General features: G+C 45.2%; 1 protein-coding gene across 2 annotated transcripts in view; it reads left to right on the top strand.

Annotated features, from left to right (window-relative positions):
- The first annotated feature begins 71 nt into the window (after window positions 1-71).
- The window catches only part of asap1a (ArfGAP with SH3 domain, ankyrin repeat and PH domain 1a), a 45,706-nt gene continuing 30,866 nt past the window's right edge, over window positions 72-14,911 (top strand). For both annotated transcript variants that reach the window (XM_063219252.1, XM_063219251.1), the window contains exons 1-2: window positions 72-908; window positions 2,063-2,189. In XM_063219252.1, the coding sequence (XP_063075322.1) occupies window positions 808-908; window positions 2,063-2,189 (228 nt within the window). In that variant the 5' untranslated portion in view covers window positions 72-807. The remainder of the gene's footprint in view (window positions 909-2,062; window positions 2,190-14,911) is intronic.

The following is a 14,911-nucleotide window of genomic DNA, read 5'->3' as shown; positions in this document are numbered from 1 at the left end:
GTTCTGGTGTGTGTTTATGGTTTCCTGCAGACAAGTCTTCCATGGCAATGCATTAATGTTCATGTTATCTAGTGCACAAATAGTAGTTATTGGGGTCATTTTGGACCATTTTCCAATTAAGTCATTTGATCTGCATTTAAAGTGACACTGCAGTTATATATTGTTTTTGTAACTTCAGCGGTCCTGAAATTCAGTATTTTCCTATTAGGTGAATCCCCCTACTGTACAGTTCCTACCCCTCCCCAGCTGTTGTCTCATTACTGCCCTCCTCATCCTGCCGACTGTAAGTGCCCTCCCCCTGCCCTGACTCCCTGTGGTCCACATGGTTGATTTTCGCTTCCTGTCCGCACTGCTGATCTTTTCACCAGTTCCAGATGAGAAATCAATGTCCTTACCTCAGACATATGTGGAAGCTGCGGGTGTTTGATTCGCAGCCGCTGTAGGCAACATTTTTGGGCTGTGCAGAATGAAGTATGGTCCATCATGAACATACCTATCTGAACACTTTGTATGATTCTCGTAAGTCTTTGGAAGTGGTACTGCTGGGGGGAAACACTGCGCCCGTCTCGGTAAGATACATTATTAGGCGTTGCTTTTCCCTCAAAACTGTTCATGGTATGTGTTATTGGGAACGGATCCGGTCGACGTGTAGAACTACATGCAAAGAAAAGTTTGTTGACTATATTAGTTATTCCACAGGACTTAGACATGGTTTAAAAACTGCATTGGCGAGGGGTAAGTTTGACAACAGCGCTTGTCAGAGTAGCGGGCTGTAAGTTGGCTGGGATTTTGGATGAGTTGAGACTTATGTTGCTTGTGCATTTTCTTGAGGAGACCGCCGTCATGAGGGCCTCTTCCTCTCGACTGTCGAGTTTCTCATCTTCATCCAGGGACTCTCTTTGGAACCGGTAAGTGATGTTTGTGTGCTGGCTGCGCAATTAGGCTTGCTTTTCGTTCCACACACATTTCAGGCCTACATTTAAGAAGTAATTAAGGACATTGAACAAATATGCGCAACCATTCAAGTGGGTCGAGTTTCTTGGATGGGCGTTTTGTTTGTTTCAACTCAGGTGCAACGTTATTTTCAGGAAAGTTAGGATCTGCATAATGGCTGAAAAGTGCACACTGGACCTACAGATTCCCGTAGGATCAGCATATGCCAGGCGCGCGCGTTTCTGCAGCTCATTTATGCCACTTGATATAAGGTGCGCACACAATTGGTTAGGGATTGGTGTTTAAAATGGTGTTTGTTAAATAGCTAGGCCTATTTTTCCCCAATAATAACGTAGTTGCCCACTTCTAGTTGAAGCAATAACGGACTTGACAGTACCGTTATTTTAGCATAGGTTTGAAATTTCAGGATGCATCACTTGTATAAGTCGGCTTGGTAAACATTTCAATAATGTAATTTGTTCGTTTCCTGTGTCTTCACTGGATGCATTATTGTCGTGTGTAGAGTCTAAACCTCGCTTATTCATGCGAAACATCCAAACAAGAATGTAGAATGCATTGTGTGTTGAGGCATGCGCAGACCTCTTCCTTGTTTATCCTCGTCATCAATTGTGGGAGGGGATGAGTTTGCGTGCGTGCGTGCGCTGGTGTCAGAAAGCAGAGACCGTCAGGACGAAAGAAAAATCGGAGGAGAGAAAGGGAAAACTGAGAATGAAACGGCCATCATCGGAGCTGGAGCCCTTAGTTATCTAAAGGGATTTTGTTTCATCCCTCTAACAATGCAAGATTTGCGCTGCGAAATGGAATGAAAATATTCCGTGCAGTTGGTGCTTTATCTCGTGCTGCAATAGGCAAAGCAAGGGCGTCGGGGATACCGTTATTTAGATGCGAAAGCCCAATTAAATCAAGAAAAAGGAGGGAATTGTGTCTGGTAGCTCTTAGGGACTTGGGCCAGTGGACATAACTGCATTGCATTTGTAGATCGCTGATGATCAATTGTCATTCACGCTCGTCTGAAGGTGGAAACAATCAACTCATTTTCCCTCTGTAATTAATGGTGTTTATCCTGTGAATTTCTTCATCTATTGTCCTGGACGATAACTTGCCGAAGGATGCCGGATCAGATATCGGTGTCCGAGTTTCTCTCGGAGACAACGGAGGATTACAACTCTCCCACTACATCAAGCTTCACTACCCGATTGCAGAGCTGCCGAAACACGGTCAGCGTTCTGGAAGAGGTAAGGCCGCGCGCTAACAGACCATTCCATCACGGATTTTTAGCAAAACGGGCGTCAGTCTGGGCGGCCCAGTAACATGAACAATCACACATGTATAGGAGCACAACGCAAACGGCCTATAAGTTTGACCACACTGGACATGCTTAGAAATGTGGCTATACTGATAAGTGAATCAACATAACGGTTATCCTCACCCTTCAAGCTGTATCCTGTTGTCCACAGCCACACAGCTAGCTAGCTATCTGGACAGATGCGTTCGTACACAGATAAATGGAAGGCATGCGGAAGAATTGTTGTGGTGGATCACTAAATGAAATATGGTTTCATCTTTTTACATCTTTTAGGTTTGCTTTTAAAACTGTTTGCGCAGACAAGTCAGAAAACATAGTGGGGCGAACCGGTTTTTTAATGTTAGCCAATGCAACACCAGATAACGGTTTACACCTTGTTCCAGTTCATCCATGCGTAATGATGACCCTGGAATTTGACTTCGCAACGTCAAAAGGGTTACAGTTGTATGCAGCACTAGAACAATATTGAACAGTCATCCCCTCTAGAAATTGAGTCAGAGACCACTATGGAAAGTCGCATCTCGTTAAAATAAACACTGTTGCACTGAGCATACCAGAGGATAAGACCACCGCTCACCATAGATATTCCCTCCAAGTGGAACTGAATTGACACTTTGGAATCTTTTTTTTTAAAGGATAACCTGTTGTACTAAAGTAAACACATATCTTCTCTATGAATGCAGCATGTCAGGCTCCTGTGACATTATCATGGATTATTATTCCTTGTGAAATAAATTACCATATTTTTTGTATTGGTCACAGTTTTGCTCATGCGTAATTCACGACAATTACATGTAGCCTACCATTTTTTGTTCAACAATGTAGGCTAACCACAGAGATGGCACGGGTCCATCATTTCTCCTCCTTCCTGTATGGAGATTAAAGCGTGTGTAATTAGATCCTCAGTTAATTTGTAAATGTAGTGAATGGCATCAGACCCATTGGAACGTAAATGAAGACAGATGGACTAATGGTTGCCATGACCTACTTGTTCGCATTATGTTTATTCATGAACATGTTTTTGGGAGGGACATAGCAGCTACAGCATCATGCTGCATGACAGACAAGGATGATGCTCTGCTGTCTAATAAGACATTGATCTGAGAGCAATGGTTCATGGATTCGGTTACCTTTTTAGGAAGTCATTTCATTTCTATATGATGTTATTTTTGAGCAAAATTGAACAGCATTGCTTTCATTACACATAGCCTACTGAAGTATGAGGAAGGGCCATGATGATCATTACACCACTTCACATGTTGATACATAAATGCTTCTTTTTACTTTACATTATTTCATTATTTTCTTTATTTTGTCTTTATTGCTGGAAAATGTGTTGGGCATACATGTGATGGGCAGACACCAGCTGGTGTAACTGCTAATCTACTCTTCAATCTATTGTTGCATTGCATTAATAACATTGCAATGCAACATGTCTCGAGTTTGGGGATCTGTCGAGATTTCACTGGGAAGTGCAGATATTGCATTTATACTATTGTATTATTGTGGACCCTGTCTCTGATGCTCCTCTGATGCTCCTATGCCTGGTTTTCAATAGAGCTCAGGTTGTGTTAGATCTGCGGTGCATTTCTCGAAACCAAAGTTGCATTAGCTACTTTGTTGTTTTCAATGCATTTTCTACCGAAGTTGCTAACAGGCTAACAACTTCTCTTTTGAGAAATGCACCCCAGGAGTGAGGAGGATCACCCATGCAGTAGTATGGCAGCTCCTCTTTGTGCCCATGAAGAAGAGCTCAGATTTGTGATGCGCTAAGAATAGCCCAGTGCGCTTGTGTAATAGGGAGAGGTTATTCTCTTGAGCAGTGGTTCAATGGGAGAAAAGAGAGAGAGAGAGAGAGAGAGAGAGAGAGGGAGAAGATTAACCTACTTACACACAGGCCAGTACACACCTGACTTGCCAGCCACCCACACCAGGGAGCCCCGAGAAGGAGTGAGAAGATGCTTGATTTCCCTGTCAGTTGGCCATCAGGGCACAGGCTAACTTGACAAACTCTGTTCTCAAGAAAAGGGGACGCGAGATGAATTTAAATGAATGCAGCTATTTCTGCACAGTGAGCCGTGTGCATTAGTCATACTACTGCTTGTTTTATCAGCACATGGTGATATGGAGGACTACAGGAAGCATGCTGAGATTAAATCATTAAAACAGGGCGTTATACGTTTGTTGTTACCAGAACGGCAATGACCGAGTCGTAGTGCATCACTAAAGGCCCTGTGTTATGTCATTGTAGAATAGTAGTACTAAGGTAATTAACCTTTGGATGACTATTACAGCGTGCCTCAGATGGTGCTGTGTTCATTATGGGGCTACCTAATGTTGCGGCAACACTAGTGCGCCTGTGTGCTTTTATGTGTAATTGTGGCCCAGGAAAAACTCCACTCGGGATGAGTCATCGGTCTGTTGTTCCCTTGTACAGGGAGCCTTTCCTTGATTTGTGTTGGCTTATGACTGCGTGCACACACACACACACACACACACACACACACACACACACACACACTCAACGAGAGAGGAAAAAAGAGTGTGTCTTCGCAGTCTGTCACAAGCAAAAGCCCTTCAACAAAAAAGCTGTGCCACAAGCCATGTCTGCTGAGTTTGTTTTACACACTGATGATCAGTGTGATTACGGCACAGAGTTTCCTAATGACAGGGTCCCTCGGGCCAAGCTCTTTGCATGTCCGCTCGCTCCCTCAACAGCATTCTTAGTTTGCACAGCTTTGTCCATTCTGCTGCTGCAGCTTTCGATTCAGGCATGTCGGTCTCCTCCAATCAGTGTTTCTTCTTTCGTCCAGGAATGGACACTCTCTCTCTCTCTCTCGCTTTCTCTCTCTCTCTCTCGCTTTCTCTCTCTCTCTCTCTCTCTCTCTCTGCTTCCATTAGAACTCATGGTTCTCTCTGACTGGCTCTCAGTGGCCTGCATGCACTTTCTCTTTTCATCTGCCTGCTTGACAGCTAGACTCCTCTTCGATATTGTCTCTCTCTCTCTCTCTCTCTCTGTCTCTCTGTCTCCCTGTCTCTCTCTCTCTCTCTGTCACACACACACTCCAGCTTGCCCTCCTCACAGCCCCAATCTAATCCTACATTCCAAACCCGGCCTCCCTCGCTGGCTTGATAATGGTTTCCATGGCACAACTCTCGTTGTGTCCCCCTCTTTGAGTATGAAGAACAGATGGCACAGTGGACGCATTGAAGGGCCATGTTGGTGAGGGACTGCCAGCATGGGTATTTCCACAGAACCAGAAAGGAGAAGAAGTGTAGTAATAAAGTGTGTGTGAGACCTTGAGAAGCAAGAGGAGGGAGAGGAATGACCCTCTAACCTTCTCTCTCCTCCCCTCCCAAACAACTCATTCATTCGTTTACATTCTGCTGCTTGTGGTTTTTTTTTTTTTGTTCCGCTCTTCCACAGGCCAGTGAGTGAGGCTGACAGTGAGGTGCTGGGGGAAGGTGGGTTCTGGGATGGGTTGGTTGCACTGTGAGGTGAGGTGAGGAGAGGGAGAGGGAGAGGGAGGGAGGGATGGGAGGGCTTCTGTCCTCTTGTGTGCTCCCCTCTCCGCGTGTCCTGCTGTGTTTGCTTTGAGCGCGCTCGGGGGCTGACACAGGAGATTCTCTGTTGTCGTGGGGGCTGCCTGCAGAGGAATGCTGCCAGTGTGCAAAATCGCCCGAGACCGGGGTGAGGACGGGCGGGGAGGGGGGTGGGGGGTGGGGATAACAGGGCCCCTGGCTGGCGCTGGTCAGTGCAGAGCCCAGGGGTGCTGAGACTGCAGTGGGCTGCAATGGGGGCTGCCATCTCCCCAGCACCTCAGTTCCTCTTGCCTACTAGAGCCACATGGAATCACGTTGAGGAAGGCAATGAAATTTTGCCGATGTGGGTCTATTGTGCCTAGGCAACAGTTCCGCGGCTGAGGACTGTCGGCCTCATGCATGTGTCATTTGTTATTGTGGTCCTGAGAGATGGGGAACCCCAGGCTGTTGGTGGAGATTGGGGCCATTAAGTTGAGGTCTCGTCTCGATATGCACAGCAGTCTCACTGAGTGTGTGAGCAGAATAGGGAATGACTGCTTGGATATTCGTGAATATTGTGCTAATCAACATCGACTTCCTCTGTACAACATTGAAATGGCCTAATCGGTTGTGATTGTTTTCGCTCCATTGTGTCGCACAATATTTAACTGAGTCTGTGAAGTATTTTGAATACTAATGTTTAAACAAGACTAATTGCCATTTTTGTCCCGCTCTGTGTAGATATGCTGTTAGAAATTGATGCAAAACCTCAGGCTTCAATTTTGAAGCCTAAATTCATACTCCGTGCTGTCCAAAAATATCACAAGCAGCGAAGTAACTAAAACTGCTGATGTGAGAGAAAATAATCCATATCCAAACATGCACATATGGCGGATTTACTATCTTTGTTTAATGCCGTAAAAAAGAATGCACTGTTCTAACTTCTTATAGTTGACTTTGGGGCTCAATGCTTATCTAATAATTATTATTTTGAAGTGTGGATGGCTTGGAAAAGAAATGGCAGTCTTTCTGTCTCAGGGTGAAACTTAGGTCTTTGTGTTTTTATTTTGTTCCTTAATTGGTCAGGGTGTCCAAGCAGCGGTGGTGTGTTACAGTTGGCATGATAGTTCATAACGGAAAAACGAGGTAAAAGATTCCTCGATCCCACCAACACACACACACACGCAAACTCATATACGATCTTGCTCAAATAATAAGAGCTTGTTCTTTGCCACTTAGTAGCCCTGTGGCATAAAAAGCATGGTGGACGGATGCATTGGTTGTATTGATGTACTTTGTCTAGACTGCATACAACTAATGGAGCAGCACTGTAGAGGAAGACATGGGTGCACCTGCCAGTTGTTTGTCAAATGGACAGGCATTAGAACAGACACAATGCCACTCTGTGTGCAAGAGACAGTTAAATTGGTACTTGGAATTCTAGGATTTTCGGCTGGCAAGACTAGGACTTGTGTAGAGTGTTTTGTGGGTCGGATGAGCTGAGCTCATCGTATTATTTACATGAATAATTCTTCCTGAACTGGAAAGAGAAGAATTTTTAATGGGCTTTTGGCAAGGCGGGTTGGGGGGTGGGGTTACTACAGTGCTCCCTCCTCACCCCCATTCCCATCCCATCCCATCCACTCCGTATCCACCACACCCCCAGCGGCAGGCATGTGGTCAGTCTCCTTTGCAGGGTTTGCCCTTGTTCATGGCATAGAGGCAGTGATGAATCACCAGGATGAGCAGTCGTGACAGGACAGAGCTGCATTTTAACTGTAAACATTTATTTACTTCTTATGACATTTTCATAATGAGGGGAGATTTTTCTGTGAGATCAACGTCCTTGTTTAAGGCCATGTCCATGTTTACATTTGGCTTGTTATTGTTTACATTACTGGTCATCCTGTAATTTTACCCTTGTGAAATCCTGGGAGAAGACAGGAATAACTGAAATTAGCTAAATGAGTGTAAACCTTGTTTTTCTTTCTTTTTTTACATCTTAAGCATTTCTCTCAACTAGGTAAGACCCCCCTCTATCTTTGTCTAATCTCTCTTTCCCTCAGTCTCTTGGGTGTTGTGTAGTGGCATCTGTGCTAATGTGGGTTTATGCAGATGATCGGACAGAGTTCTCTCTGTCCCCTTTGTCACCACTAGATTGGCAAGCCGTGCCAGACGTAACTCACACAACTGCCTGGCTTGTCATTTTTTCTCACCCTCTCCCCTCTCTCTCTGTTCATTATTTCTTTCTTGTGTGTCTGTCTGTCTGTCCCCTCCTGCCTGAGCGATGGCTTTTGTCTGTGGTCATGGACGGTGACATGGCGGGCATGTGAACACCACTCCCAGCCTGGCTCTCCGTGGCTTGGTGGCTTTGTTACGCAGCAGCAGTCAGTGGCAGCTCCAGGAGACAGCCCTGCCGTGTGTAACTCCCGTGCTCTCGGTGAGGTCACCCCACCACCCCCACCCCCCTCGTATCTGCCACCACGGATATGTCCCTTTGCTCTCCTGTGTGAAGAGAAGAGGGGCGGTGGGTGCAGAGGAGGAGCAGGGGTGCTGCGTGCCCAAGGCCCTGCCGGCCCTGCCAGCTCCACTGCCACTGCCGCCACCATCGTTGTTGCTGCTGCTGCTGCTGCTGACATAATGATGGCCCACGCTGTGCCAGCAGCGCTGCTCAGCTGGTGCTGCCCAGAGATCGCCGCTTTCAAGGTCGCTGGGGTCACTACTGGACTTTTTTTTTTCTTTTTGCACACATCAGTAATGACACATCTTCTGCATTCACGTGCCTGTATTGAGTGAAGCTATACAGACGATCGTATTGTGAAGCTGTATAGATGATTGTATTGTGTTTCTAGATGATGTAGTTGATGTGTTGTAGTTTATACAAACACTGAATGCTGCTGCTCAAATGATGTGGCGGTAGGGCTGGTACAGAGTAATTATGGTGTTAATAAAACCTTCTGATTGACAGTGAGTTGTAATGTGTACTGATGGTTTTATAACTGATTTTTTTCTAGTGAATGTCAGGACTTGCTCCATAATTACTGTGTAATTGTGGTTGCAAGTTGAGTGAAGCATGCATAAGGTGTCATTACATAGTATCTATCTTTTCTTTGCATTTGTCCATAATTTGCATACAGTTTGTTGAAGATGATTGTAGAGTACAGACTCTTTTATTCCACATACAGTACACATATGGAATATGAAGAGAGAATGCAATGCAGTATTTGGATTCCAGAACACTAGTGCATCCTTTGACACCCCTTCTTCCAGAGTCTTTGGGATAAGCCCTTGTCTTTGGAACGAAGGCTCCTGTTGGAGATGTGCGATGATTTACGAGAGGATGAAGAGTCCTTTTGGTGCGAATTTCCTGAGGAATGTTCCTGTCTCCACCCTTGTGCTGGGCTTGGCGAGGCCTGTAGTGGTGGTGAGCAGGGTCATGGGGTTTTGAGGAGATCCCACAGGCAGCAGCTGCCATAGCCCTGCGACGGACGCCACTGCTGCAGACGACTGGCATGGCTGCACTGTAGCCTCACGTCCGCTTCCCTCTCTCTCTGTCTCTCTCTCTCTCTCTCTCTCTCTCTCTCTCTCTCTCTCTGTCTTCCTCCCTCTTTCCCTCCCTTCCTCCGTCCTCTAGCACTTAAGTCTTTTAGTGTGCTCTCCGGGGCACAGCTGTCCTAAAACAGCCACTAAGCTTTATAACAGCTTATCTTCCATTGATTTGTTTTAAAGGCAAGGCAGAGCTGTCGAAGAGTATGCTGAGAGGTTCGCCTTTTTATGACTCTTTTTGTTGTTTTTGTTTTCTCGTCAGGTATGTGGCCATATGTCAGGTCATTAATGAGTAATGCAGTGTGCATTTGTTTTTAAGGTAATGCACCATGTTATTGCTATCCTTTGGCAGTTTATCAATCATTAAATGGCTAATCGTTAGGTGTAATGATGTGGTCGGGCCAGCTTTACTCTTTGTATACATTTACAAAACCGGGTGCAGTCTGAATGTGTGGGCTCTGGGATCTTGTGCCAGATTTTTGGATATTGTTCGTCTGAATTGCCTTTCTTCTGTCCAGATTCATGTGTAGAGGAGGCTCCAGTGGGCTGTGTATGCCTCCAGTCCCCAACATTAACGCTAATTGTAGCGTTAATGCACAAACGTGTGTTTTAATAATTGAAGAGGACAGTCTGGTAAAATGTAATGTCCTGTTCTTAGGCCCCTCAAACCGAGTGTGCCCAGACCTGTAGAGAGGGCAGGAGTTAAAGCAACAGTTTAGATTCCGGCCTCTGAGGATCAGAACTATACATTGCCATGGTTACATGTCAAACAGTGCTGTGCTTACAAAGGCCTGGTATCGTAGTGCTTCTACGCTGCAACACTCAATTCATATCATCGCTGCAATTTTCTTGCGTGCTCTGAGCGATGTGCTGTGGAGTTGTAATGTTGATTTTAAAAATAAAAAAAACCTACCCTATGTTTCCATTCTCCCATTGCCCCTAAGTTGGTTTGACAGAGCGATCCGCATGAAGGCTGCTGCGTGCTGGCCGTATTCCATGGCTTGCTCCTGGGCTGTGCCCATCAGCGGCGGTGTATCGCCCTGGTTCAACATCTGACTCATAAAATCCAAGAAAACCTGGCCTCAGCACTTTTCTCTGGGTAATACACTCTGGTTTCCCCTCGGCTCCAGTAAAGTGGACCTTTTTTGAGCTTGGCAATAGCAGAGAAAGAGAGAGAGAGAGAGCGGGGGAGAGAGAGAGAGAGAGAGAGAGAGAGAGCAAGGCTTGTAATCCCAGAAGGGTTTAGTGTTTCTCCACAATGGTAGCTGGGGCAGTGCGCTCGCTTGCGACCTAAATATTTGTTGAGCGGTATGCTTTTTATTCTGCTGTGTCTGTCAGCCTTCAAATAATAATAAAAAAAAACGTATTCATCGGTCACTCACAACATTCATCAGAGCAGAAGCATGGACAGTGGGGCAGTGACGGAACTCAGTATGAAAGCAATTTACAGTTTGAAGACTGCTGAGAGGCTGTGTGTGTGTGTGCGCGCGCGCGTGCGTGCGTGTTTAGTCTTGCTGAATAGAACTTGTCTTGCTCGCTTAGACAGAGGAATAGAATCGAGAGTGAGAGAGCCTTGCAGAAAGCTTGTGTCATGATGTCATATGTTTGTGGTGTTAATGCGGGCAACATGTGATGTGTTTTCAATGGAAAACACTGAGTAGGCTTTCCTGTACAGTAAGGCTTGCTTAACATGCATGCATGGCCTTGGTGCTTGTGTACCTTTCTGCGTGCGTGTGTATATGCGTATGATGCGTGTGTTGGTGCGTGCGTGCGTTTGCGCATTTGCATTGATGGCTGCGCATGTATGAGAGTGTCGGTGAGAATTCTTATGCGAATGCCCTTGGTGGAAGGGGGATCTATCCTGGACCTGTGATCAAAATAGCCGAGTCAGAGCTCGGGGTCTATTACAGCTGCATGGGACAAACACCCAGGCAGATATAGGACACGCAGCAGGATGCTGCTCCTGCAGTAGATACTTTTGATACTGCTCAAGGATATCCATCCATACAAGCTGCGGTACACATTGGCATGCATCCCGTGCAGTACTTTATGTGACTTCCCAGGAAAATCGGAGTGTGCATTTATGAAAAAAATGTTTGGAAATAAGCTTAATAACAATATTCAACCGTAAGAAAAACACACACAAGACATATTTGTCAAGAAAAAATATATATTTTGCATATTAACTTAAGTAATGATGCAATGAAATACAATAGAAGGCAGAATATACAGTATCAGTACCGTACGTGCACAGCGCTTCATTTGCAGTGCATGTGACCGTGAGATGAAGGCAGCTCAGAATCTATAGGGCACAGATGACAGATAATCTCCCAGCAGTCCAGAGCTGTGGTGATGAAATTTCGATAGGATCAGACTGGGGCAGATGAAATCCATGAACCAAGGCTTTTCCCTTCTTTGAAACAGTCTATCTGTTTGCCAAGAATGGCATGTGATGTACTGAAGTGATCCTGTGTGGTAGCATTGGCAGGCTCAGTGGCAGGAGTAGCACCTCTCTCACCTGGCCCTGCATTATACAGCTCAGAGACCTGCTCTCTTTGGTGTGGAAGTCAGCATTGCTGGAGGAATACTTACTGCAGATGGGGTCGCTGGTGGGCCCCCTTTGACATTACTGAGAGCCTTAAGTAACAGATTAAGACATAGCCGTTACAATCTTGGTGACAGTAAGGTTATAACATTGGCTCTGTGCTAAGGTGTCTTTTTAACACCTAATCAAAGGACAAGAACGCTTCCAATTCAGACAGGGGTTAGACCACATTGTGTAAAAATGATTTTGTATTGATTGCCTTTTGTGAAGAGTATAATGAAATCAAGTAGATTGTTAACCTAGTATGTTGGAGTGAAATGACATGCCTCTACAGTAGGCAAAGAACTATGTCAATGTATTCTGTATATATTCTTTACGTCTAGCTGTAAATGGGAATTCTCTTGTTCTCCCCAACTTGGGTTGCTTATCACCTTAAACAACCACATAAGTGCAAATAAGGGATGTTTAGAAGTAGCTATTTAAAAACTGTAGCTTCAGTGTTAACATTGAAAGCTCACCTCGATGAAGCAGACCATCTTGAAAGATCACCGGTACAAATTGTCCTGGCAAACTTGCTGAGTGACCCTCCCAACAGACTGTTGCACTGTTGTTTTGATACAGAACTGAGTAGTCTGATTCATGGACAGATGGTTCTCGCTGGGAAGATAAAAGGAGATCTAAATTCCAGAGAGTTACATTCCTGGCTTGATTTTTCACACATTTGCTCAAGTAAGCTGGTTTTTTTTGCATCGTGTGCTCCACTGTGACCAGTCTTAATGACCATACTTATGAACACCATAGCCCGCCTTCTGGGTTTAGCTTATGGCACACATAGCTGGTCACCTGTGACTACTGTGCCATTGGTGATGATGATGTGCCTATACCTTTGCACCTCTGTGTCTGGTACGGAGAAGGATTCTGGGTTAACGTGTGGTCTGGCTTTAGAAAAGGTGGACAGATGAGGGAAGAAGTTGATCACATGCTCTGTAACAGCTGCCGAACACATAGTGGGACCCACACCCAAAATACAGCTGACAACCATTCATCTCTCTCCTCTTTTCAACTCTTCTCCGTTCCTCTGTGATCATCTCTCTTTTCCGGCTCTTTCCTGAGCTTCTCTTCTCTTCTCTTCTCTTCTCTTCTCTTCTCTTCTCTTCTCTTCTCTTCTCTTCTCTTCTCTTCTCTTCTCTTCTCTTCTCTTCTCTTCTCTTCTCTTCTCCTCTCCTCTCCTCTTCTTTCTTTTCTCACATTCTATTCTCCGGTCTCATGTGCATACTAAGCCTTTTTTCCATCATCCAGAGATTGGTCAATTTCCTTTCCATTACTTTCCCATTTTTGTTTCCAGCTCAGCCAATCTTTGCCCCTGTATTTCACAGCTTCTTTGCCCCGGTCCTTTTCTACACTCTTAAACGCCATCTTTGCTTTTGTCCTTTTGTCCCTAAATGACACCACCACCTCAACCAGTAGGCAGGCCCTGCGTTGCAGAGAGGGAGAATCGGAAGAGTACTTCCCAGTGAAGTGTAATCCAAGTTAGCCTGTGCAGACTGGGACTGGGGGGGTAAAAGACCCCTCTCAGACCCCCTCTTGCCCCGTATCCGCCCCCCAGCTCCCCTGCCAGCCGTATGTCCCCAGCAGCTGCCACCTCACACTTCCGCAACCATCACCCGCTTCTTCTTGGCGTCACCTTGGCAACCAGTCTGCCAGCCCAAGCATGACCGGCACCGCTCTCTCTCAATTACCATTTGCTTTCCCCCTATCGCTCTACGTAAATGCTCATTGAAAATCCTGTGACATTGAGACCAGACTTAAAATGGTAGCTGAGAGCAGCAGAAGGCTTTCTTGGTCGATGAGAGGAGAGAAGGATACAAGGAGACAAGAGAGTTGAGAGATAGGGACAGACCCTTGCGGCGAGGCGAGGCGAGCCTTATTCTCAAAGCGGCGCTGGTGCTGCTGCTGCTGCTGCTGCTGTTGGTGGAAAAAATGGAGCCCTGGGGATTTGGTTGCAGTGTGTGGAAAGTGTGTCCCAAAGCTCTCTGTTCCTCACTAATCGACTTTGAAGGGCTCCTTTGAGGGCACCACTCAGCAGTATTATTTTAGGATGCATTTTGGAAGTAGCCGACAGTGCGAGATGAATTTGTACTGTATGCTTGTGTGTGTGCGTGGCCGCGTGCGTGTGTGCACGTTTTGTGCGTGCGATGTGTGTGCATGCATTCGTACATACATGCATGTTAATTTTTTTTTGTATTGTGTTATTGTGTATTGAAATCAACTCCGAATTAATTTTAATTCATATAATGTGCACTTGAAATTGTGTATAGATTCTCTTGCTATTCCTTGTGTGTTATTCATGTTAGAAATATCCTTACACAGCAACATGAAAAACTCCTTTGAAATCGAACTTGGGTTGCTAGGCAGTATTCAACTGTAGAGATCCCTCATTATTATTCATGGTAGAGCACGCATGCACACACACACACACACACACACACACACACACACACACACACACACACACACACACACACACACACACACACACACACACACACACACACTATCTCTCCCTCCCTCACACACGCACACACACTGTACGTGTGAATAAGCGGTACTGAGACAGAATCATATGCCCAGAGGGCAGGTATTTTACAGCTGCACGACAGGGGATGGGCTACAGCTGGAGAGGACCTTGGTGATAAAAACAAATAAACTACTAACAATCCCACCCTGCCCTAGCATATTAAACTTTTAAGTAGGGCTGGGCGATATGGAAAAAAAACAATATCATGATATGGATTACTTTATAGTATGATAGCGATATATATCACGATACAGCACAATTACATTCATTTTCAGTTATTCTCTTTATTTGCTCTTTATTTTTTCATGTCGCAAAACAACCTTTCTTCAAAATGGATCTTTTTATTCTTATTTTTACAGTTACATTAACTTATAGTGTGTTGTGACAACATGAAATGTAATTAAATGATATTCAATTGTATAAAATTGCTAAAATTACTACCACGATATAAACGATAAAG

Source organism: Engraulis encrasicolus, chromosome 16, assembly GCF_034702125.1.
Source record: "Engraulis encrasicolus isolate BLACKSEA-1 chromosome 16, IST_EnEncr_1.0, whole genome shotgun sequence".
Classification (NCBI taxonomy): domain Eukaryota; kingdom Metazoa; phylum Chordata; class Actinopteri; order Clupeiformes; family Engraulidae; genus Engraulis; species Engraulis encrasicolus.
Note: the sequence above shows the minus strand (reverse complement) of the source record. Positions and strands in the feature narration are given on the sequence as shown.